Source organism: Mycteria americana, unplaced genomic scaffold (assembly GCF_035582795.1).
Source record: "Mycteria americana isolate JAX WOST 10 ecotype Jacksonville Zoo and Gardens unplaced genomic scaffold, USCA_MyAme_1.0 Scaffold_53, whole genome shotgun sequence".
NCBI lineage: Eukaryota > Metazoa > Chordata > Aves > Ciconiiformes > Ciconiidae > Mycteria > Mycteria americana.
The window spans coordinates 559,822-582,732 of NW_027445639.1; the positions used below are offsets into that span (position 1 = coordinate 559,822).

Here is a 22,911-nt window from a genome sequence, read left to right on the forward strand (position 1 = left end):
AGCTGGTGGGGGGCGAGACCCCCACGTTCGGGGCTCGGCCCCTCCGTCCGGGGGGCGCGGGGCGGGGGGGACCCCCGCCCCGCGCCCCCCGGACGGAGGGGCCGAGCCCCAGGCGCTGGTCTGGGGTGGGTGAGGCAGAAGCGTGGGAGCCCACGGGCAGCGCCGTGGGGAGGAGAGGCTGCCCCACTGCGGGAGCCTGAGCCCTGCCCCACGGCGGGGTGACCCTCCGGTCCTCTCTGCCCTGGGGTGGGGGGCAGGAGCTTGAGGCGCGGAGAAGGGGGATCCCCCTTGGGGTGTGCATAGCTGGGAGTGGGGGGCTGCCCCACGGCGTGCGCATAGCTGGGGTGGGGGGCTGCTTCTTGGGGTGTGCATAGCTGGGAGTGGGGGGCTGCCCCACGGCGTTCGCATAGCTGGGGTGGGGGGCTGCTTCTTGGGGTGTGCATAACTGGGAGTGGGGGGCTGCCCCACGGAGTGTGCATAGCTGGGGTTGGGGGGGTGCCCCACAGAATGTGCGTACCTGGGGTTGGGGTCTGCCCCATGGACTGTGCGTATCTGAGGTTGGGGGGCTGCCCCACGGACTGTGCGTATTGGGAGTTGAGGGGCTGCCCCATGGACTGTGCGTACGTAGGAATGGGGGGCTGCCCCACAGGGCGTGCGTGTACGGAGGTGGGGGGCTGCCCCACGGAGCGTGCGTGTACGGAGGTGGGGGGCTGCCCCACGGAGCGTGCGTAGCCGGGACCGGGGGGATGCTCCTGGGGACGTGCACTGGGGCTGGGGGGCTGCCCCACGGCCGCCAGCCGGGGGGGCAGGGCCCCTCAGACGGCCTCCTGCGCCCGCCGGTACTCGAAGAGGCTCCCGCGCTCGGCGAAGCTCCGGGACGCCGGCGGCTCCGCGGCCGCCTCGGGGTCCCCCCCGTCCCCGGGGGAGCCGAAGCCGCCGCCGCCGGGGGTCTGCAGGCGGAACACGTCCTGCGGCGGGGAGGGGGGGGGCGTCAGGGGGTGCCGGGGCGCGGGGGGGCGGGGGGGGGGGGGTGCGCGGGGGGGCCCCGCGGGGTGCTCACCCCCGGCTCCACCGGCACCGACGTCTTGGCGCCCAGGTTGATGGTCCGCCCGTCGCGGCGCAGCAGCAGGTTGAGCCCCGGGGCGCCGGGGCTGCCCCCTAAGCGGCAGAGGGGGGGGTCAGGGGGGGCCGGGGGGGGACCGGGGGGGGGGGTCGGGGGGGGGGGGTCCCCGCTCACCTCGCAGGCCGTAGGGGCGCACGGCGCGGCGCTCGCTCAGCACCGACAGCACCAGGTCCTCGCGGAACAGCAGCTCCCGGGTCACGCCGTCGCCCCCCCGGCAGCGCCCCGCGCCCCCCGAGCCCCGCCGCAGCTCGAAGCGCCGCAGGACCACGGGGTACCTGGGGGGCGCGGGGGGGCCGGCCGGCGTCAGTGCCGGCAGGGCACACCCCCCCCACAGCCCCCCCACAGCCCCCCCACAGCCCCCCCCCCCCCCCGGCACCCACCGCTGCTCCAGGATCTCGGGGTCGGTGATGCGGGTGTTGGTCATGTGCGTGTGCACCCCGCTGCGGCCGTGCCAGCGCGGGCCGGCCCCCGCGCCCCCCGCCACCGTCTCGTAGTAGCCCACCCGCGCGTTCCCGAAGGTGACGTTGTTCATGCAGCCCTGGGGGCACGGGGAAGGGGGGGGGAGGGGGGCAGGGGCGGCGGGGGGTCCCTCGCCCCCAGCCGGGGAGTCCGACCCCTGGGACCCCCGGTGCCCCGGGACTCCAGATCCCCGGGACCCCTGACCCACCGGAAGCCCCGACCCCTGGGACCCCCAACCCCCGGGACCCCGAGCACCCTGGGACCCCAGCACCTGGGATCCCCAGGGCCTCCGGCAACCCAGGACCCCCAACCCCTGGGACCCCTGACCCCCTGGGACCCCCAGACCTCTGGGACCCCCAACCCCTGGGACTCCTGACCCCTGGCACCCCGGGATCCCTGACCCCCAAGACCCCCAGGACCGCAGACCTCTGCAACCCCAGAGCCCCTGGGACCCCCAACCCCCAGGAACCCCAGGTACCCTGGGACCGTGGACCCCCGGGACCCAGACTTCCAGCATCCTGACCCCCAGCACCCCAGACCCCCAGCACCCCAGACCCCCGGCACCCTGGACCCCCGGCACCCCGGACCCCCAGCACCCCAGGACCCTGACCCCCAGCACCCCAGACCCCCGGCACCCCAGACCCCTGGCACCCCAGACCCCCAGCACCCTGACCCCCAGCACCCCGGACCCCCGGCACCCCAGACCCCCAGCACCCCAGGACCCTGACCCCCAGCACCCCAGACCCCCGGCACCCCAGACCCCTGGCACCCCAGACCCCAGCACCCTGACCCCCAGCACCCCGGACCCCCGGCACCCCAGACCCCCGGCACCCCGGACCCCCGGCACCCCGGACCCCCAGCACCCCAGGACCCTGACCCCCAGCACCCCAGACCCCCAGCACCCCAGACCCCCGGCACCCCGGACCCCCGGCACCCCAGACCCCCAGCACCCCAGGACCCTGACCCCCAGCACCCCAGACCCCCGGCACCCCAGACCCCTGGCACCCCAGACCCCCAGCACCCTGACCCCCAGCACCCCAGGACCCTGACCCCCAGCACCCCAGACCCCCGGCACCCCAGACCCCTGGCACCCCAGACCCCCAGCACCCTGACCCCCAGCACCCCGGACCCCCGGCACCCCAGACCCCCAGCACCCCAGGACCCTGACCCCCAGCACCCCAGACCCCCGGCACCCCAGACCCCTGGCACCCCAGACCCCCAGCACCCTGACCCCCAGCACCCCAGGACCCTGACCCCCAGCACCCCAGACCCCCGGCACCCCAGACCCCTGGCACCCCAGACCCCCAGCACCCTGACCCCCAGCACCCCGGACCCCCGGCACCCCAGACCCCCGGCACCCCGGACCCCCAGCACCCCAGGACCCTGACCCCCAGCACCCCAGACCCCCGGCACCCCGGACCCCCGGCACCCCGGACCCCCAGCACCCCGGACCCCCAGCACCCCAGGACCCTGACCCCCAGCACCCCAGACCCCCAGCACCCCAGACCCCCGGCACCCCGGACCCCCGGCACCCCAGACCCCCAGCACCCCAGGACCCTGACCCCCAGCACCCCAGACCCCCGGCACCCCGGACCCCCAGCACCCCAGGACCCTGACCCCCAGCACCCCAGACCCCCGGCACCCCAGACCCCCGGCACCCCGGACCCCCGGCACCCCGGACCCCCAGCACCCCAGGACCCTGACCCCCAGCACCCCAGACCCCCGGCACCCCAGGCCCCCAGCACCCTGACCCCCAGCACCCCAGACCCCCGGCACCCCGGACCCCCGGACCCCGGTCCCTACCTGGGAGGCGGCGCAGACGCCGAAGGCCCTGAAGATGACGTCCACCACGCGCTGGGAGGTCAGGACGTTGCCCCCCACCACGGCGGCCTCGGGCGAGGGGTCCAGGATGGAGCCCCTGGGGATGACCACCCGCACGGGGGCCAGGCAGCCCTGGGGGCAGGCGGCCCGTCGGCCCCGCACGCACCCTGCCCCACGCCGCCGCCCCACGGCCGCCCCCTCTGCTCCCCCCGCCCCAGCGCGGCCCAGACCCACGGCTCCCCTGGCCCGGGGGGCAGCACCCCGAGCCCCCCACCTTCCTGCCCTGGGGGAGCAGGGGCCCGGGACCCCCACGCCGGGGGATCGGGGACCCAGACCCCCTGCTCGTGGGGAACGGAGCCCAGCCCCTCTGTCCCAGGGGATGGGGGGCCCGGGACCCCCCGCCCCATAGCCCCTCGCCTGGGCTCCTCTGGGGCTCTGCCCTGCTTGGCGGGGGGGTGCCGGGGGTCTCACAGCCCTGGGGTCCCACAGCCGGGGAGGTCCCACAGCCCTGGGGTCCCACAGCCCTGGGGTCCCACAGCTCAGGGGTCCCACAGCCTAGGGGTCCTACAGCTGGGGGGTCCCACAGCCAGGGGGGTCCCATAGTCCAGGGGGGGGCCTCACAGCCCTGGGGGTCCGACAACCCTGGGGTCCCACAGCCTGGGGGTCCCACAGCTGGGGGGTCCCACAGCCTGGGGGTCCCACAGATTGGGGGGTCCCACAGCCCAGGTGTCCCACAGCCGGGGGTCCCACAACCCTGGGGGGGTCCCACAGCCTGGGGGTTCCACAGCCGGGGGTCCCACAGCTCAGGGGTCCCACAGCCTGGGGGTCCGACAGCCCTGGGGGTCCCACAGCTGGGGGGTCCCATAGTCCAGGGGGGGTCTCACAGCCCTGGGGTCCCACAGCCTGGGGGTCCCACAGATTGGGGGGTCCCACAGTCCAGGGGTCCCACAGCTCAGGTGTCCCGCAGCCGGGGGTCCCACAACCCTGGGGGGGTCTCACAGCCCGGGGGGGTCCCACGGCCCTGGGGGTCCCACAACCCTGAGGGTCCCACAGCCCGGGGGTCCCGCAGCCGGGGGTCCCGGGGCCGGCGCCCACCTGGTTGAGGGGGATGTCCTGTCCCACCATGCAGCGCAGGCAGTAGATGAGGGCGGAGAGGGTGATGGCGCGGGGGGCGTTGCAGTTGCCGTACACCTCCGGCCCCGAGCCCGAGAAGTCGAAGACGGCGCTGCCCTGCGGGGACGGCGGGGACGAGGGGCGGCCCCGCGTGTCGTCGTGTCCCCCCCCCCCCCCCCCCCCCCGTTTTGGGGGGATCTCCCGCGTCCCGGGGCCGCCCGCTCACCTCCCGGGGGTCCACCTGCACCCGCAGCCGGATGGGCGAGCCGTCGTCCATGCGGTCCTCGGCTTCCACCGCCGCGCCCCAGCGCGCGGCGAAACCCTTCAGCATCTCCCGCACGGCCACCTCGGCGTTGGCCTGGGGACGGCGGGCGTCACGGCGGGGCCGGGGGGCGGCGGGGGGCCGGGGGCGGCGGGTCCCACCTGGATGTGGGCCATGTACGCCTGGACGGCGGGCAGCCCGTGGAGGCGGATGAGCTCGGCCACCAGCTGGATCCCCTTCTGGTTGGCGGCCACCTGGGCCCGCAGGTCCGACAGGTTGTCCCGCAGGTTCCGGCTCCCGCTGCAGCCCGGCACGCGGCCCGGCGCCATCAGCGCTTCCGTCACCGCTGCGGGGCACGGGTGAGCGGCGGCGGGGCCGAGGGCGCCCGGCCCCACCGCGGCCCCGCCACCCCCACCGCGGCCCCGATGCGTCCTTGCCGTCCCCAGCGTCCTCACCGTGTCCCCACCGTCCCCGCCATGTCCCAACCATGTCCCCACCGCGTCCCCACTGCGTCCTTGCCGTCCCCACCATCCCCGCCGTGTCCCAACCATGTCCCCACCATCCCCGCCACTTCCCCACCGCATCCCCACTGCGTCCTTGCCGTCCCCACCATCCTCACCGTGTCCCCACCGTCCCCGCCATGTCCCAACCATCCTCACTGCATCCCAACCATATCCCCACTGTCCCCACCGCGTCCCTGCCATCCGCACCACGTCCCCGCCATCCTCACCATGTCTCCACTGTCCCCACTGCATCCCCATCCTGTCCCCACCGTGTCCCCGCTGTCCCCACCACGTCCCCATCGTGTCCGTGCCATCCACACCACGTCCCCACCATCCCCACCGCATCCCCACCGCCCTCACCATGCCCCCACTGTCCCCACCACGTCCCAACTGTTGCCACCACATCCCCGCCATCCCCACCACGTCCCCACCGCTTTCACCATGTCCCCACCGTCCCCACCACATCCCCATTGTGTCCCTGCCATCCCCACCACATCCCCATCATGTCCCCACCGTGTCCCCACTGCCCCCAACATGTCCCCATCGTGTCTGTGCCATCCCCACCACGTCCCCACCATCCCCGCCGCGTCCCTGCCGCCCTCACCATGCCCCCACCGTCCCCACCACGTCCCAACTGTCCCCACCACATCCCCGCCATCCCCACCACGTGCCCACCGCTTTCACCATGTCCCCACCGTCCCCACCACATCCCCATCACGTCCCTGCCATCCCCACCACATCCCCATCCTGTCCCCACCGTGTCCCCACCGCCCCCACCACGTCCCCATCGTGTCTGTGCCATCCCCACCACGTCCCCACCATCCCCGCCGCGCCCCCGCCGTCCCGGCGCAGACCCACCCTCCTCCTGGAAGACGCCGTCCTTCACCAGCTTGAAGGAGACGAAGACGGCCCCCTCCTCCCGCAGCGCCTTGGAGTGGGGGGGCATGGAGCCGGGGGTGATGCCCCCGATGTCGGCGTGGTGCCCGCGGCTGGCCACGAAGAAGACGGGCTTGGGGACGCCGGGCCAGAAGACCTGCGGAGAAGACCCGGCTTGGGGACGCCCGGCCAGGAGACCCCGGCCGGTGAGCCGGGACCCGAGCGGGGGGGTGTGTGTGGGGGGTGGGGGTCCCACCCCCCGGGGGTCCCGCGCCGCCGCCCCGCGCTCACGGGGGTGATGACGGTGAGGTCGGGCAGGTGGCTGCCGCCGGCGCAGGGGTGGTTGCTCAGGATGACGTCCCCCTCCCGCAGGTCCTCACCGAGGTTGCGGATCTGCGGCGGCACCGGCAAGGGGTGAGCGGGTCCCGGCGTGTGTTTGGGGGGGGTGGGGTTGGGGTCCCGGGGGGGGGGGGGGGGGGATGGCCCCACCTGGAACTGGACGGTCTCCTGCATGGCGCCCAGGTGGACGGGGATGTGGGGGGCGTTGGACACCAGCCCCCCGTCCGGCCCGAAGAGCGCGCAGGAGAAGTCCAGCCGCTCCTTGATGTTGGTGGAGATGGCCGTCCGCTGCAGGATGCGGCCCATCTGCTCTGCGGGGGGACGCGGCGGACCCTCAGAGGGGACCCCCGCCCCACAACACCCCCCCCCTTCCCCCCCCGCCTCGTCCCGGCTCCCGGCTCGTCCCGGCAGACCCCGGCCGCCCCCCTCGCCGCGTCCCCGGCCGGGGGGCGGCCCCCCACCTGCGATGCTCATGAAGCGGTGGGAGAAGATGGAGAGCTGGACGGCGTCGAGCTGGGGGCCGACGGGGCGCGGGCACCCCGAGCCGACGGCGATGCGGACGTCGCCGAAGCGGGTGAGGCTGGCGGTGCAGCCCGGCTCCACCACGATGGTGCTGGGGGAGGCAGGCGGCGGCACCGGCAGCTGGAGGGGCGCGGGGCACCGGGGGTCCCCGCCGGGGTCCCCGCCGTCCCCCCGGGGTCCCTACCTGTTCCTGTCGATGAGGATGGCGGGGCCGGGGACGGCGTGGTCGCAGGCCAGCTCCTCCAGCAGGAACACCGGCGTCTCCAGGTACCCCTCCTCGAAGTAGCACCGCGTCACCTGCGGGACGCAGCCCCAGCCCCCGGCCCCGCGCCGCGTCACCCCCTGGCCCCGCGCCGCCGCCCCGGACCCCCCGGCCACCCCCCGCCCCCCCGTCCTCACCGTCTCCACCCGGGCCGGTTTCCCGCTGGGGGCCAGGGGGGTCTCGCAGCTGATGCCGCTGCTGCCCGTGCCGCGCACCCGCACGTCGTCCACCACCACGGCGCGGTCGGGGATGGTGAAGCCGAACTCCACCAGGTACCTGCGGGGCAGGAACGGGCACCGGCTGCGGCGAGGGGGCGCTGGGAGACCCCCGGCTGCTCCCGGCATGGCACGGCAGTGCCAGGATGGGGATCGCGGTGCAGGGATGGGGGCACACGGTGCCGGGACAGGGATGGTGGTGCCAGGATGGGGATCGCGGCGCTGGGATGGGGATCACGGTTCCGGGACGGGATCATGGCACCAGGATGGAGATGGTGGTACCGGGACGGGGATCACGGTGCCGGGATGGGAATCACGGTGCTGGGATGGGGATCGCAGTGCCGGGACGGGGACCGTGGTGCCGGGATGGGGATCGTGGTGCCAGGATGGGGATCACGGCACCAGGACGGAGATTGCGGTGCCGGGACAGGGATCATGGTGCTGGGATGCGGGATTGTGATGCCGGGATGAGGATTGTGGTTCTGGGATGGGATCACGGCACCAGGATGGAGATGGTGCTGCCGGGACAGGGATCATGGTGCTGGGACGGGGATCGTGATGCCGGGATGGGGATCATGCTTCCAGGATGGGATCGTGGCACCAGGATGGGGATCGTGGTGCCGGTACAGGGGATCACGGTGCCGGGACGGGGATCACGGTGCCGGGACGGGGATCGCAGTGCCGGGATGGGGACCGTGGTGCGGGTACAGGGGACCGTGGTGCCGGGATGGGGACCGTGGTTCCAGGACGGGATCGTGGCACCAGGATGGGGATCGTGGTGCCGGTACAGGGGATCACGGTGCCAGGATGGGGATCGCAGTGCCGGGATGGGGACCGTGGTGCGGGTACAGGGGACCGTGGTGCCGGGATGGGGACCATGGTGCCGGGATGGGGATCGTGGTGCCGGGATGGGGATCATGGTTCCAGGACGGGATCGTGGCACCAGGATGGGGATCGTGGTGCCAGTACAGGGGATCACGGTGCCGGGACGGGGATCGTGGTGCGGGTACAGGGGACCGTGGTGCCGGGACGGCGATCGCGGTGCCGGCACGGACCGGCTGGTGAAGGCGGCGAGGAAGTCTCCGGCGCGGCAGGAGCTCGGGGTGGGCGGGTGGCCCTTGGCCGAGCACATCAGGGCGCAGTCGGTGCCCTCGTAGCGCAGGTGCAGAAAAGCCTCGGTGCGGATCCGATCCCTGCGGCGCGGCCCCGTCAGCGCGGCGTCCCCGGCGTCCCCGGCCGTCCCGCCCCGGGGGCCCCGGCGGCTCACCCGGCGAAGCCCTGCGCCCGCAGCGCGTCCCGGCACTCCCGCTCCAGCGCGGCGATGCGCCCGTCCAGCCGGGGGAAGGCGGCCGGCTCGTAGCGGAGGGCGCAGGGGGCCTGGGCCTCGTGCACCACGTCCGCCAGCGCCAGCCCGTACGCCGACAGGATCCCGCTGTACCTGCGCGACGCCCGCCCACGCCGCTGCCGCGCCCGCCGCCGCCGCCGGGACCGCGACCCCCCGGGACCGCGACCCCCCGAGCCCGCCCGCGGCACCCCCAGACCCAATGAAGCCGCCGGGGGGCTGGGGCACCCCCAAACCCAGCACCCGGGGCACCCCCAGACCCAGAACCTGGGGGCACCCCCAGACCCAATGAAGCCGCCGGGGGGCTGGGGCACCCCCAAACCCATGGCCCAGGGGCACCCCCAAACCCAACACATCCCTTGGGGACCGGGGTACCCCCAAATGCATCCAGCTGAGGGGCTGGGACACCCCCAAACCCCCACACCCCCTCCTGGGGACCGGGGCACCCCCAAACCCAATCATCCACCTGGGGGGCTGGGGCACCCCCCAAACCCCACCCCCAGGGGCACCCCCAAACCCCACGCACCGACCTGGGGGGGCTGGGACACCCCCAAACCCCACGCATCCCCCCGGGGGGGGCTGGGCACCCCCAAATGCATCAGCCTGGGGGGGCTGGGGCACCCCCAAACCCGACAAATTCGCCCCGGGGGACCGGAGCCCCCCCCCCAACCCCACCCCCCCCACGCAGGGGACACCCCGGCCCCCCCCCCCCCCGCAGCCCCCGCCCGGCGGCAGCGGCAGAGGGGGGTCCCCGCGGAGCCCCCCCAATCCACCTACTTGTGGATGAAGACCCTGCCCATGCCCAGGGCGCGGGCGATGGCGCAGGCGTGCTGGCCCCCCGCGCCCCCGAAGCAGGCCAAAACGTGGCGGGCGGCGTCGTGGCCCCGCGCCTGGGGGGGAACGGGGGACGACACGCGCGCAGCGGGGTGACGCCGGCGCCGCCGGCACCGGGCGCCCGTGCCCCCCCCACCCCCCCCACCCCCCCCCACCCTCGGGCCACCCCACCTGCGTCAGGGCGCGGATGGGCCGGCACATGGCCTCGTTGGCCACCCGCACGAAGCCCATGGCCACCTCCTCCACCGAGAGCGGCCGGTGGGCGCCGGTGGTGGCGTCGGCCAGGAAGGCGTTGATGCGGGCGGCCAGCTCCCGGAACGCCCGCGCCGCTGCCTCCCGGCACAGCGGCTGGTCCTCGCCCGGCCCGAAGATGCGGGGGAAGTACTCGGGGAGCAGGCGGCCCAGGCAGAGGTTGGCGTCGGTGACGGTCAGCGGACCCCCTGCGCCGGCACGGGGACGGTGAGCCCGGCGCCGCGGCACGGCGCCCGCCGGCACCGCGGCCACTCACCCTTGCGGTAGCAGGCTGGGCCGGGGTGGGCGCCCGCCGACTCGGGGCCGACCACGAAGAGCCCGGACCTGGAGGGGAGACGCCGGCGGGAGCGGGAGGGTCCCGGCCGCGCCCGCCGCGCCGCGGCCGAGCCGGACCCGCCGAGCCCCCGCGTGCCCCGCCCGGAGCCCCCGCCCGGGCCGCCGCCACCCACCTGAAGAAGAGCCGGGAGCCGCCGCCGGCCGCCACGGTGTTGATGTCGAGCTGCGGCGCCTGGATGCTGACGCCGGCGGTGCTGGCCTCGAAGACGTGCTCGTACTCGCCGGCGTAGCGGCTGACGTCCGTCGAGGTGCCTGGGGCGCAGGGCTCAGCACCCGCCCCGCCGGAGACCCCCCCGGCCCCCCCCCCCCCGGCCCCGCTCACCTCCCATGTCGAAGCCGATGACGGGCTGCCCGTCCTCGCGGCGGTAGGTGGTCACGGCGTAGCCCACCACGCCGCCGGCCGGGCCCGAGAGGATGGCGCGGGCGCCGCTGAAGTGCTGCATGGGGGTGAGCCCCCCGTCCGAGCGCATGAACAGCACCGGCACCTCCTGCGGGCGGGCGGGCGCTGGGACGGGCGCCCCGGGGGGGTCCCGGCGGGACGGGCGCCCGCGGGGGGGTCCCGGTGAGGGGGTCCCGGTGGGACAGGCACCGGCCGGGGGCTCTCAGTGGGACGGGTGCCCACGGAGGGGTCCCGGCGGGATGGGTGCTGGTGAGGGGGTCCCGGTGGGACGGGTGCTGCCGGGGGGTCCGGGCGGGACGGGTGCCCGCCGGGGGGTCCCAGTGGGACGGGCGCCCACGGGGAGATCCCAGTGGGACGGGTGCTCACGGAGGGGTCCCGGTGGGACGGGTGCTGCCGGGGGGTCCGGGCGGGACGGGTGCCCGCTGGGGAGCCCGAGTGGGACGGGCGCCCACGGTGGGGTCCCGGCGGCCCCGCTCACCCGCAGCTGGTGGGCGAAGCCGGCGCGGAAGCTCTCCAGGTAGCGGTGGATGCAGGGGGTGAGGTAGGCGTCGGCGCAGGCCGTGTAGCCGCGCGGCACCGCCCGCACCATGGCCGCCACCGCAGAGGACAGGGACACGTGCCGGAAGCCCAGCTCCCTCGCCAGCGCCCCGACCTGCTCCTCGTGGCCGGGCCAGCTGCCGGCGAGAGCGGGGACGGCGTCGGGCGCGGGGCTCCGGCCGCGCCCCCCGCTTCCCCCGGGGACCCCCCCGGGACTCACGCGTAGGAGTGCAGCAGCAGCACGGCCAGGCTGCGGATGCCGCGGGCCAGCACCCCCTCCAGCTCCCGCCGCAGCGCCGACAGCTCCAGCGGCCGCTGCACCAGCAGGGACGCGCCCGTGGAGCCTGGGGACAGCCGGGGGTCCCGGGGGTCACGCGGGGGGCGGGGGGGGGGGTGTCCCCGCCGGCCCCGGCCCCCCCACGGCGGCGGTCCCCACCTTCGAGCCGCGGGAGGGTCTCCGTCCCCGGGAGGCGGCAGCCGGGCTGGTGCGGGATGAGCCGCTCGTCCACCTCGATCACCTCCTCGTACAGCACCTCCGGCACCGCCACCTCCTGCGCGGGGGGACGGGGACGTCGCCCGGGGGCCGCCGCGGGACGCCCCGCCGCCCGCTCGGGGACGCGCCGGCCTCGCCGCGCCGCCGGAGCTGCCGCTGGCTCCCGGCCGGCCGGGGCGGCGCGCGGGCGCTGGCGCGGCGCCGGGGCTGGCGCGGGGCCGTGGCGGGGGCCCAGCGGCGCTCACGGGACGCGGCACCCGGGATCCGGGGGCCTCCCGCCGCCGCCAAGGACGTCCGCGCCGGGCAAAGGACGCGCCGGGCCCCACCGAGCCGGGACGGCACGGGTCGCGCGGGGACGCGTCGCCCCGAGCCGGGACGGCGTGGGTCGCGTGGGGACGTGCCAGCCCGAGCGGGGACGGCGTGGGTCGCGCGGGGACGCGTCGCCCCGAGGCCGGACGGCACCGATCACGGGGATGTGCCGGCCCGGCTCCAGGCGGCGTGGGTCACGGGGGTGGGCTGCCCCGAGCCCGGAGAGCGCGGGACGCGGGGACGTGGCACCCCAGCCCCCGACGGTGTGGGTCACAGGGACACGCCGCCCTGAGCCCAACGGCGCGGGTCACGGGGACGTGCCACCCCAACCCCCCGCCGGCGCGGCGCGGCGGCGGTGACGGGCCTCACCAGGTCGAAGATGTGGGGCCTGGCCTGGCTGCCGATGTGGAGGAGGTCGCGGAAGCCGCGGGTGACCAGCAAGGCCAGGCGCTCGCCCCGGCGCTCCAGCAGCGCGTTGGTGGCCACCGTGGTGCCCATGCGGATCCACTCGATGCCGGACGCGTCCAGGGGCTGATCCCGCGGCACCGCCACCCCGCTCTCCTGCCGGCACCCCGGGCCTCAGCCCCACGGCCCCACCGCGGACCCTCAGCCCCACCGCGGACCCTCAGCCCCACGGCCCCACCGTGGACCCTCAGCCCCACCGTGGACCCTCAGCCCCACTGCGGACCCTCAGCCCCACGGCCCCACCGCAGACCCTCAGCCCCCAGCCCCCGGCACAGGGCAGGCGGGGGTCCGGATCGGACCCGGCAGCCCCAGCCCTGGGAGGGGACACCAGGGTGGGGGCTGGCACCGGCTGGGCACAGGGGTCCCGGAGGGTCCTGGGGGGGGTCTGTGGGGAGGGTCCCAGAGGAGGGTCCCGGGGGGTCCTGGGGGGTCCCAGTGGGGAGGTCCTGGGGGGGGGGGGTGCAGGAGACCCTGGGGGAGGGTCTTGGGGGAGGGTCTTGGGGGAAGGGTCCTGGGGGGGCCCTGGGGGAGTCCCAGAGGGGTGCCGGTGGGGGTGGCCCGGAGGAGGGTCCCAGGGGGGTCTCGGGGTGTCCCGGGGGTTCCCCGGGGGGGTCCTGAGGTGTCCTGGGTTGTCCCGGGGGGTTCCGGGAAGGGTCTCAGGGGGGTCCTGGAGGAGGGTCCCGGGGGGTCCCGGGAGGGGTCCCGGGGGTCCCGGGAAGGGACTCAGGGGGGTCCTGGAGGAGGGTCCTGGGGGGTCTCTGAGGGGTCCCGGGGGATCCTGAGGGAGGGTCCCGGGGGGGTCTCGGGGTGTCCTGGGGGTTCTGGGAAGAGTCTCAGGGGGGTCCCGGAGGAGGGTCCCGGAGGAGGGTCCCGGGGGGTCTCTGAGGGGTCCCGGGGGATCCCGAGGGAGGGTCCCGGGAGGGTCTCGGGGTGTCCCGGGGGTTCCCCGGGGGGGTCCCGAGGTGTCCTGGGTTGTCCCGGGGGGTTCCGGGAAGGGTCTCAGGGGGGTCCCGGAGGAGGGTCCCGGGGGGTCCCGGGAGGGGTCCCGGGGGCCGGGCGGCCGCACCTCCTGCAGGACGCGGCGGATGCCCTCGGTGGGGGCGTCTCCGTAGCCCGGGTCCTCGGAGAGCAGCTTGAGGACGCGGACGCGGCCGCCGGGGCAGCGGGCGAAGACGTCGGTGAAGGTCCCGCCGCGGTCGATGGCGAACTGGAACCCGCGGGGACCGGACGCCGCCGCCATGCCGGGACCGGACGGGACCGGACGGCTCGGGACGGCTCGGGGCTCGGTGACCGGTGCTCGGTGCCGCTCGGTGCTCGGTGACCGGTGCTCGGTTGCCGCTCGGTGCTCGGTGCTCGGTGACCGGTGCCGCTCGGTGCTCGGTGACCGGTGCTCGGTGCTCGATGCTCGGTGCCGCTCGGTGCTCGGTACGATCGCTCCCGCCCGGGCAGCGCCGAGCACCGGCCCCGCGGGGGCGTGGCCTCGGAGGGGAGGGGGGCGTCGCCGCTGGGGGCGTGGCCTAGGGCGCGGGGGGGGCGTGGCCTGGGGACAGGCGGCCTCGGCGCCCTCCCCTCCTCCCGCGCGGGGTACGCCGGGAGTTGTAGTCCCCGCGCGGGGCACGCCGGGACGCGTAGTCCGCCCGCGGCGGGGCAGGCCGGGAAGATGGCGGCGCCGGAGCTGCTGTCGGACGAGGGGTACCGGGCGGACGGGCGCCGTCCCGCCGAGCTCCGCAAGGTCCGCGCCCGCATGGGCGTCTTCGCGCAGGCCGACGGCTCGGCCTACATCGAGCAGGGCAACACCAAGGCGCTGGCCGTGGTCTACGGCCCCCACGAGGTGAGCGGCGCCGGACACCGGGCCCGGGGCCTCCGCTCCCCCCCGAGCCCCTCCGCTCCCCTCCGGGCCCCTCCGCTCCCCCTCGGGGCCTCCGCTCCCCCCCGGGGCCTCCGCTCCCCCCCGAGCCCCTCCGCTCCCCTCCGGGCCCCTCCGCTCCCCCTCGGGGCCTCCGCTCCCCCCCGAGCCCCTCCGCTCCCCCCCGGGCCCCTCCGCTCCCCCTCGGGGCCCCCGCTCCCCCCCGAGCCCCTCCGCTCCCTCCATCCCCCGGGCCTGTCCCCCTTTGTCCCCGGGACCCCCAGGCCCCCCCCGGCCACCGGGGCCGCGGAGGTCCGGTCCCTCCCAGGGGGTCGAGGTCCCTCCCCGGTGCCAGTGCCGGCCCCCCCCCGGGTCTGTACCAGCCCCCCCCCCGGGTCTGTACCGGCCCCGGTCTGTACCGGCCCCCGCCCGCAGATGCGGGGCTCCCGCAGCAAGGCGCTGCCGGACCGGGCGCTGGTGAACTGCCAGTACAGCATGGCCACCTTCAGCACCGGCGAGCGGCGGCGGCGGCCGCACGGGGACCGGCAGGCGGGCGAGCTGGCGCTGCAGCTGAAGCAGACGTTCGAGGCCGCCATCCTCACCCGCCTCTACCCCCGCTCCCAGATCGACATCTACGTCCAGGTGACGGGGGGGGGGACACGCACGGACGCGCGCGGCGCACGGGGAGGGGGGACGCGGACCCTCGGCGGCCGCCGGCACGGCCCGCCGAGCCCCCCGCTCCGCTCCGCTCCCCCAGGTGCTGCAAGCCGACGGCGGCAACTACTGCGCCTGCGTCAACGCGGCCACGCTGGCGGTGATGGACGCCGGCATCCCCATGCGGGACTACGTCTGCGCCAGCTCGGCCGGCCTGGCCGAGGACACGCCGCTGGCCGACCTCAGCTCCCCCGAGGAGGCGGCCGGCGGGCCGCGGCTGGTGCTGGCGCTGCTGCCGGCGTCGGGGCAGATCGCCCTCCTGCAGCTCAGCGCCCGCCTGCACCAGGAGCGGCTGGAGGCGGCGCTGGAGGCGGCCGGGGAGGCCTGCCGCGCCCTGCACGCCGTGCTGGACCGCGTGGTGCGGGAGCGGCTGCGGGAGGTCGCCGCGCTGCTGGGGGACTGAGCGGCGCCGGACCGCGGCACTCCGCAATAAAGGTCTGCCGCCCTGTGCCACGCCGTGCTGCGTGCCGCGCGCCGTCTGCCGCGCCGGGCCGCGCGCCGTGTGCCACGTGTGACGCCATGCCGCGTGCCGCGTGCCGTGATGTGTGTCCTGTGCCGCACCACGTGGCACCATGTGCCACGCTGTGCCGCGCGCCATGCCGTGTGTCCTGTGCCGCACCATGTGCCACGCCGTGCCACGCCATGCCACGTGCCGTGCACTGTGCCGTGTGTCCTGTGCCGCACCGCATGGCACCATGTGCCACGCTGTGCGCCGTGCGCCACGCCGTGCCGTGCGCCATGGTGTCGCTTCCCTCGGGGCGCGGCACCCCCCGTGCCGCGGTGCCCAGACGGCGCGGGGCGGCACAGGGGTGTCGGGGGCCCCGGCACGGCCCCCCCTCGCACGCAGCCCCTTGCACGCCCGCTCTCACCGCGTAGCCCCCTCGCTCACAGCACGGCCCCCGCGCGCGCCCACCCCGCGCCCCTGCCCGCCCCACGGCCCCCTTGCACGCTCACCCCCTCGCACACCCACGCTTCCTTTGCACACCCGCTCCCTTGCACGCCGATACCCCCCTTGCACCCAGTCCCTCGCACACACGCAGCCCCCCTTTGCACGCTTACACTCCGCCTTGCACACCCACACCCCTTGCACACTCCCATTCACACTTGCACACCCGCACTCCTTGCACCCAATCCCTTGCACACCCATGCACCTCCCTTGCACGCCCATGCCCACTCCCTTACATGTCCACACTCACCCCCTTGCACACCCACACTCACACACCCCCTTGCACACTTGCCCCCTTGCACACCCACACCCACACTCACCCCTTGCACACTCACCCCCCCTTGCACACCCACCCACACTCACCCCTTGCACACTCACCCCCCTTGCACACTCACCCCTTGCACACTCACTCTCCCCCCCCCCGCCCCGTTCCAGAGGCGCCGGCTGCCGGCGCATGCGCGGCGGGCGGTGCCCATCGATGTCTCTGGGCTCCACCCCTCGGCCTGTCCCTTTCCGCGGGCGATTGAGCGGCCTGTCCGGGCGGCGGGGCCGAGAGGTGGGGGGGGGCCGGGGGCACCGGGGGGCCGGGGGGGGGGGGGAGAGGGCCGTGGGGTGCGTGTGGGGCAGGGACGGGGGCTGGGGGGTGGCGTGGGGCGGGGACGGGCCGTGGGGTGCGTGTGGGGCAGGGCTGGGGCCATGTGGGGCGGGTACTGGGCCGTGGGGTGCGTGTGGGGCGCAGGGGCAGGGCCGTGGGGTGCCTGGGGGGCAGGGACGGGGGCTGGGGGGTGGCGTGGGGCGGGGACGGGCCGTGGGGTGCGTGTGGGGCAGGGCTGGGGCCATGTGGGGCGGGTACTGGGCCGTGGGGTGCGTGTGGGGCGCAGGGGCAGGGCCGGGGGCTGGGGGGGGGTGTGGGGTGCGTGTGGGGCAGAGTAAGGGACGGTGAGGTCCGTGTGGGGCAGGGCTGGGGCCGTGTGGGGTGGGTACTGGGCCGTGGGGTGCGTGTGGGGCAGAGTAAGGGGCTGCGGGGGGGTGCGGATGGGGGTGTGGGGCGGGGACGGGCCGTGGGGTGCGTGTGGGGCAGGGCTGGGGCCGTGTGGGGCGAGTACTGGGCCGTGGGGTGCCTGTGGGGCGCAGGGGCAGGGCCGTGGGGTGCCTGGGGGGCAGGGACAGGGGCTGGGGGGTGGTGTGGGGCAGCGTGAGGCAGTGTGGATGGGGGTGTGGGGCGGGGACGGGCCACGGGGTGCGTGTGGGGCGCAGGGACAGGCCCGTGGGTGCCTGGGGGGCCCGGGTGGGGCCAGCCCCCCCCCCCCCCCCGTGCCGCTGGGGACCCCGTCGTCCCCCCCTCGCCCCCCAGCACAGCCCGGGCTCGCTGCCCCCGTCCCCCGCCATGGGGCTGCTGTCGGACCCCCACTGCCGGCGGGCGCTCTCCCGCCTCGTCCAGCGCCTCAACACCCCGCTCTGGTGAGCGCCGGGGAAACCGCCCGGGGCCGGGGGGCACCTCCTGGCACCCGCGGCCGGGGGGGCTGCCGGGGGGCGACCCCCCCCCCCTCCCCAGCCCCCGTCTCCTCCGCCGCAGCGCCCTGAGCTACGCGGCGGGGCTGGGCTGGTTCCTGGCCTTGGCCTTCCAGCCCCTCGCCCCCCGCACCTACATGTCGGAGAACGCCATGGGCTCCACCATGGTGGAGGAGCAGTTCCTCTTCGGCGAGCGGGCCCTCTCCTACGCCCGGGAGTTTGCCGGGCACAAGAAGAAAGCGGGGTGAGAACGGGACGGGGACGGGGGGGGCGGCGCGGGCGGAGGCGGCTCCGGGGAGGATTTCGGGGGTCTCCGTCCCCCCTCTGCCGCTCCGCAGGGGCACGCCGGTGGCCTGGCTGGAGAAGACCATGTGGAACCTGGGGCTGGAGGTGCACCGGCAGCCCTTCTCCCGCACCCTGCCCTTCCCCGACGAGACCCGCGAGCGATACGTGCGTACCCCTCCCCGTCCCGGGGCGAGGGGGGGGGGGGGGGGTCCCGGCCGCGGTCGCCCCCGCCCCAGCCCTTCCCCTTTCTCTCTGCAGATGGTGAAGGGCACGAACGTGTACGGCGTCCTGCGGGCGCCGCGCGCCGCCAGCACCGAGGCGCTGGTGCTGAGCGCGCCCTGCAGCGAGGGGCCCCGCAACAACCAGGCCGTGGGGCTGATGCTGGCCCTGGCCTCCTACTTCCGAGGTGAGCCCCGAGGCGGGGGGCGGGCTCGGCACCCCCTCCCGCAGCCCGGCGACGTCTCGGTGGGGGGCTCTGGGGCGATGGACCGGGCGCGGGGGGCGCGGAGCGTCACCGTCACCGCTCCTGGGCAGGTCCCTGCCCGGTGGGGATGCGAGGGGTGGGAGCGCTGGGTGCCCGCCTGCTCGCGGCCCTGGGGGGCCCCGGCTTTTCTGGGGGGCAGCACGGGGAGCGGGTCCTGCCGGGGCTGTGCCAGGCTCTGCTGGGGCTGTGCCGGGCTTTGCCAGGGCAGGGACTGGGCTCTGCCAGAGCTGTGCCAGGCACCGGGGCATGCTGGGCTCTGCCGGGGCAGGGACCGGGCTTTGCCGGGGCTGTGCCGGGCTTTGCTGGGGCAGGGACCAGGCTCTGCCAGAGCTGTGCCAGGCTCCACCGGGGCTGTGCCGGGCTCTGCCGGGGCAGGGACTGGGCTTTGCTAGAGCTGTACCAGGCACCAGGGCGTGCTGGGCTCTGCCAGGGCAGGGACTGGGCTCTGCCAGAGCTGTGCCAGGCACCGGGGCATGCTGGGCTCTGCCGGGGCAGGGACCGGGCTTTGCCGGGGCTGTGCCGGGCTTTGCTGGGGCAGGGACCAGGCTCTGCCAGAGCTGTGCCAGGCTCCACCGGGGCTGTGCCGGGCTCTGCCGGGGCAGGAACCGGTCTGCCGCAGCCGCCCCGTTGCCTTCAGGCCAGATCTACTGGGCGAAGGACATCATCTTCCTGGTGAACGAGCACGACCTGCTGGGCATGGAAGCCTGGCTGGAGGCCTACCACGACGTCAACATCACCGGTGAGGCGGGGGCTCGGGGCGGCCGCGGCCCTTCTCCGGCCGTGCCGGCCGTGCCGACGGCGGCGCTGACGCGGCATGGTGCCCGCAGAGGTGCGGTCCTCGGGGATGCTGGGCCGGGCGGGGGCCATCCAGGCGGCCATCTCGCTGGAGCTGAGCAGCGACGTGGTCACCAGCTTCGACGTGGCGGTGGAGGGGCTGAACGGGCAGCTGCCCAACCTCGACCTCCTCAACCTCTTCCACGCCTTCTGCCAGAAGAACGGCCTGCTCTGCACCATCCAGGGCAAGGTGAGCCCCCCCGGGGACCGGCGGGACCCGTCCCGCAGGAGCAGCGTGCCCAGGTGGCCAAGAAGGCCAACGGCATCCTGGCTTGTATCAGCACTAGCGTGGCCAGCAGGACTGGGGCAGTGATCGTGCCCTGCACTGGGCACTGGCGAGGCCGCACCTCGAATGCTGTGTTCAGTGCTGGGCCCCTCACTCCCAGAGAGACATTGAGGTGCTGGAGCGTGTCCAGAGAAGGGCAACGGAGCTGGGGAAGGGTCTGGAGCACAAGGCTGATGGGGAGCGGCTGAGGGACCTGGGGTTGTTCAGCCTGGAGAGGAGGAGGCTGAGGGGAGACCTCATCGCTCTCTACAGCTGCCTGAAAGGAGGGGGTAGAGAGGTGGGGTCGGGCTCTTCTCCCAGGTCACAAGTGATGGGACGAGAGGAAACGGCCTCAAGTTGCGCCAGGGGAGGTTTAGACTGGATATTGGGAACAATTTCTTCCCCGAAAGGGTTGTCCAGCACTGGCACAGGCTGCCCGGGGAAGTGGGGGAGTCCCCATCCCTGGGGGTATTTAAAAGCCGTGTGGACGTGGTGCTCGGGGACGTGGTGTCGCGGTGGCCTTGGCCGTGCTGGGTTAACGCTCGGACTCGGTGGTCCCGAGGGTCTTTCCCCGGCCCAGCGGCCCGGTGGGGCTGTGGGTCCGTGACTGGGGCTCTCCCCGCAGCTGCAGCGCTCGGACTGGGACTCGCTGCCCGCCTACGCCCACAGCCTGCAGACGCTGCTGCTGATGGTGCTGGCCCAGGCGTCGGGGCGGCCCCGCGGCGACCACGGCCTCTTCCTCCGCTACCGCATCGAGGCCATCACCCTCCGCGGCATCAACAGCTTCCGGCAGTACAAGTACGACATGACCACCGTGGGCAAGTGAGTGCGGGGCCGCGGGGGGACGGAACGGACGGGGACCGGGGGGGGGGTCCCGGGCGCAGCCCCCCCCCCCCTCGCCGTGCCCGGTGCCCGCAGGACGCTGGAGGGGATGTTCCGGAAGCTCAACAACCTGCTGGAGCGGCTGCACCAGTCCTACTTCTTCTACCTGCTGCCCTCCCTGTCCCGCTTCGTCTCCATCGGCGTCTACATGCCGGCCTTCGGCTTCCTCATCCTCGTCCTCGTCCTCAAGATATCCTTCCGGGCGCGGGGAGGGGCTCGGGGGGCCGGGAGGCGGGCGAGGGGCGGCGAGCTGCTCCGCTCCTTTCCCTGACCGTCCCCACGCCCTGGACCTCTGGATGAAGCTGAGCAAGTGCGAGGCCGGCGGCGCCGAGCGCCTCTGGGACGGCGACCGCGCGGCCGGGGAGGTGGGGGCCCTTTCCCCTCCCCTTCCCCCGCCCCTCCCCGCCGACCCCCGGGGGTCCCGCCGGCCTCAAGCCCTCCCCGGCTTTCGGCAGGAGGCCCGTCCCGGCACGCTGGCGCTGGTGCCGGCCGGCTGCTCATCTGCCACGCCGCCGGCCTCGCCCTCTACTTCTTGCCGGTGCTGGGGCAGCGCGTGGCCACCCAGCACTTCCCCGTCTCCGAGTCCGAGGCCGTGGTGCTCACCGTCATCGCCATCTACGTGGCCGGCATGGCCCTGCCCCACAGCACCCACAGGTGCCGGGGGAGGGGGGGGCGGGGGGGGGCTCGGGGGGCGCCGTCCCCCGCCGCCGTGGGGCTGAGCGTCCCCCCCCGCGTCCCCGCAGGGCGCTGGCGGCCGGCGGCGGCGACCGGGGCTGGATGGCGCTGAAGCTGCTGGCGCTGCTGTCCCTGGCCGTGCAGCTGGGCTGCCTCGCGCTCCTCAACTTCTCCCTCGGCTTCCTCCTGGCCGCCACCATGGTCCCCGCCGCCGCCGCCGCCGCGCCCACCGGCCCCAGGTCAGCGGAGGGGGGGGGGCCGGGACCCCCCCTCTCCGGTGGGGGGGGGATGCTCGGAGGGGGGGGGGCTCTCCCAGGTGATGCTGGGGGGGTGCCGGGGGGTTTCTCCCTGGGGTGGTGGGACACCAGGGGGGCTCTTACCAGGGTGGGGGGTGCCGGGGGGTCTCTCCCTGGGGTGGGGGGATGCTGGGGGGACGCTGGGGGGTCTTACCAGGGTGGGGGGGGACACTGGGGGCTCTCCCTGGGGCAGGGTGACTCCGGGGGGGCTCTCCTTGGAGCAGCGGGATGCTGGGGGGACACCGGGGTCTCTCCCTGGGGTGGGGGGATGCTGGGGGGACGCTGGGGGGTCTTACCAGGGTGGAGGGACGCTGGGGGGGGGGGGGGGGGTGTCTTACCAGGGTGGGGAGGTGCCGGGGGGGTCCTCTCCTGGGGCAGGGGGATGCCAGGGGGGCTCTCCTTAGGGCAGCAGGATGCTGGGGGGGATGGCGGGGTCTCTCCCTGGGGTGGGGGGATGCTGGGGGGGTCTTATGAGGGTGGGGGGGTGCCGGGGGTCTCTCCCCAGGGCAGGGGGACACCAGGGGGGCTCTCCCTGGGGTGGGGGGATGCTGGGGGGTCTTACCAGGGTGGGGGGTGCTGGGGGGGGGGGGTCTCTCCCTGGGGCGGGGGATGCCAGGGGGGCTCTTACCAGGGTGGGGGGACACTGGGGGCTCTCCCCGGGGCAGGGGGACGCCGGGGGGGCTCTCCCCAGGGTGTGAGGATGCTGGGGGGACACCGGGGTCTCTCCCTGGGGGCGGGGGGGATGCCAGGGGGGCTCTTACCAGGGTGGGGGAACGCCGGGGCTCTCCCTGGGGCAGGGGGATGCCGGGGGACGCCAGGGTCTCTCCCAGGGCGACACTGGGGTGATGCCGGGGGGGTCTCTCCCTGGGGCAGGGGGATGCCAGGGGGGCTCTTACTGGGGTGGGGGGAGGCCAGGGGCTCTCTCCGGGCAGGGGGATGCCGGGGGTCTCTCCCCAGGGTGTGAGGATGCCGGGGGTCTCTCCCCAGGGCAGGGGGACGCCGGGGGGAGGCCGGGGGCTCTCCCTGTGCCCCCTGACGGCGGCCTTTGCCCGCAGGGTGCTGCTGGCGGCCCTGCTGGTGCTGGCGTCGCCGGCCGTCACGCTGCTGCTGGCCATCTTCCTGCAGCGGGAGCTGGTGGAGGCGCCGGCGTCGGCGGCCGAGGGCTGGCAGCTCTTCCTGGCGGCCGTGGCCGAGGGCTGCTCCAGCACCACCTCTACGGCTCCCTCCTCTTCCCCTTCCTCGCCCTCGGCGCCTACCCCTGCTGGCTGCTCTTCTGGAACGTTCTCTTCTGGAAGTGAGGGCCCCGCGGACGGACGGCGGGGCCGGGGGGCTGCCGGGGGGCACCTGCCCATCCCTGCCGGACGGGACGGGGACGCCGGCGCTGGCCGAGCCCCCGGGGGGTGGGGACACACACACACACACACCCCCGGTTTGGGGCTGCGGCCCCCGCAGTGCCGGGGGGGCTGGGGGGGGGGGGGGGCGTGGGCTCCCCGGGCAGTCCCGGGGGGCGGGTGGGGGCTCCCCGAAGCGGGGGGTCCCGCTCTGGGGTGTCCGGGGGCCGGTGCCTGCACGGTCGGTACCGGGGGTCCTCGTCTGCTGTGCACGGGGGGGGGTGTGTGTGTGTGTGTGTGTCTCTCCCGGTCGGTACCGGGGGTCCCGGTCTGCTGTGTACGGGGGGGGGGGTGTCTCTCCCCGGTCGGCACCGGGGG

The 22,911-nt window shown here is 75.8% G+C and overlaps 3 protein-coding genes across 3 annotated transcripts; 2 read left to right on the forward strand and 1 right to left on the reverse strand.

Annotated features, from left to right (window-relative positions):
* Positions 1-802: 802 nt before the first annotated feature.
* Positions 803-13,727, reverse strand: OPLAH (5-oxoprolinase, ATP-hydrolysing). Its single transcript, XM_075490281.1, has 26 exons — positions 13,530-13,727; positions 12,368-12,559; positions 11,633-11,747; positions 11,417-11,540; positions 11,138-11,333; positions 10,582-10,747; positions 10,373-10,511; positions 10,180-10,247; positions 9,843-10,111; positions 9,615-9,727; positions 8,763-8,933; positions 8,551-8,688; positions 7,418-7,556; positions 7,203-7,315; positions 6,958-7,109; positions 6,647-6,807; positions 6,449-6,550; positions 6,140-6,314; positions 4,940-5,124; positions 4,743-4,874; positions 4,499-4,633; positions 3,386-3,535; positions 1,504-1,661; positions 1,238-1,398; positions 1,061-1,158; positions 803-968 (listed from the first exon to the last, which is right to left on the reverse strand). Exons 1-26 carry the CDS (start codon positions 13,701-13,703, stop codon positions 816-818), a joined length of 3,879 nt encoding a protein of 1,292 aa, XP_075346396.1. The 5' UTR covers positions 13,704-13,727; the 3' UTR covers positions 803-815.
* A 348-nt stretch (positions 13,728-14,075) lies between these two features.
* On the forward strand, positions 14,076-15,473 carry EXOSC4 (exosome component 4). Its single transcript, XM_075490353.1, has 3 exons — positions 14,076-14,294; positions 14,745-14,951; positions 15,067-15,473. Exons 1-3 carry the CDS (start codon positions 14,124-14,126, stop codon positions 15,424-15,426), a joined length of 738 nt encoding a protein of 245 aa, XP_075346468.1. The 5' UTR covers positions 14,076-14,123; the 3' UTR covers positions 15,427-15,473.
* A 1,001-nt stretch (positions 15,474-16,474) lies between these two features.
* Positions 16,475-22,501, forward strand: GPAA1 (glycosylphosphatidylinositol anchor attachment 1). The gene is given in 14 exon segments (XM_075490358.1): positions 16,475-16,525; positions 17,324-17,430; positions 17,546-17,725; positions 17,820-17,931; positions 18,025-18,172; positions 18,888-18,989; positions 19,078-19,274; positions 19,975-20,171; positions 20,268-20,421; positions 20,513-20,582; positions 20,690-20,885; positions 20,975-21,145; positions 22,258-22,397; positions 22,400-22,501. Coding segments are annotated over 13 exon segments (1,842 nt in total). The 5' UTR covers positions 16,475-16,525; positions 17,324-17,356; the 3' UTR covers position 22,501.
* The last annotated feature ends 410 nt before the right edge of the window (positions 22,502-22,911 follow it).

What these genes read in the sequence shown, in the direction of transcription:
- OPLAH (XM_075490281.1), bottom strand. Translation starts at nt 13,703, where the DNA reads ATGGCGGCGGCGTCCGGTCCCCGCGGGTTCCAGTTCGCCATCGACCGC. An exon ending in GGCCCCACATCTTCGACCTG is followed by an intron (nt 11,748 to 12,367) that starts GTGAGGCCCGTC and finishes CCCCCCGCGCAG; the next exon opens with GAGGTGGCGGTGCCGGAGGT. An exon ending in CGTACATGGCCCACATCCAG is followed by an intron (nt 4,875 to 4,939) that starts GTGGGACCCGCC and finishes CGCCGTCCCCAG; the next exon opens with GCCAACGCCGAGGTGGCCGT.
- EXOSC4 (XM_075490353.1), top strand. Translation starts at nt 14,124, where the DNA reads ATGGCGGCGCCGGAGCTGCTGTCGGACGAGGGGTACCGGGCGGACGGG. An exon ending in TGGTCTACGGCCCCCACGAG is followed by an intron (nt 14,295 to 14,744) that starts GTGAGCGGCGCC and finishes CCCCGCCCGCAG; the next exon opens with ATGCGGGGCTCCCGCAGCAA. An exon ending in AGATCGACATCTACGTCCAG is followed by an intron (nt 14,952 to 15,066) that starts GTGACGGGGGGG and finishes CCGCTCCCCCAG; the next exon opens with GTGCTGCAAGCCGACGGCGG.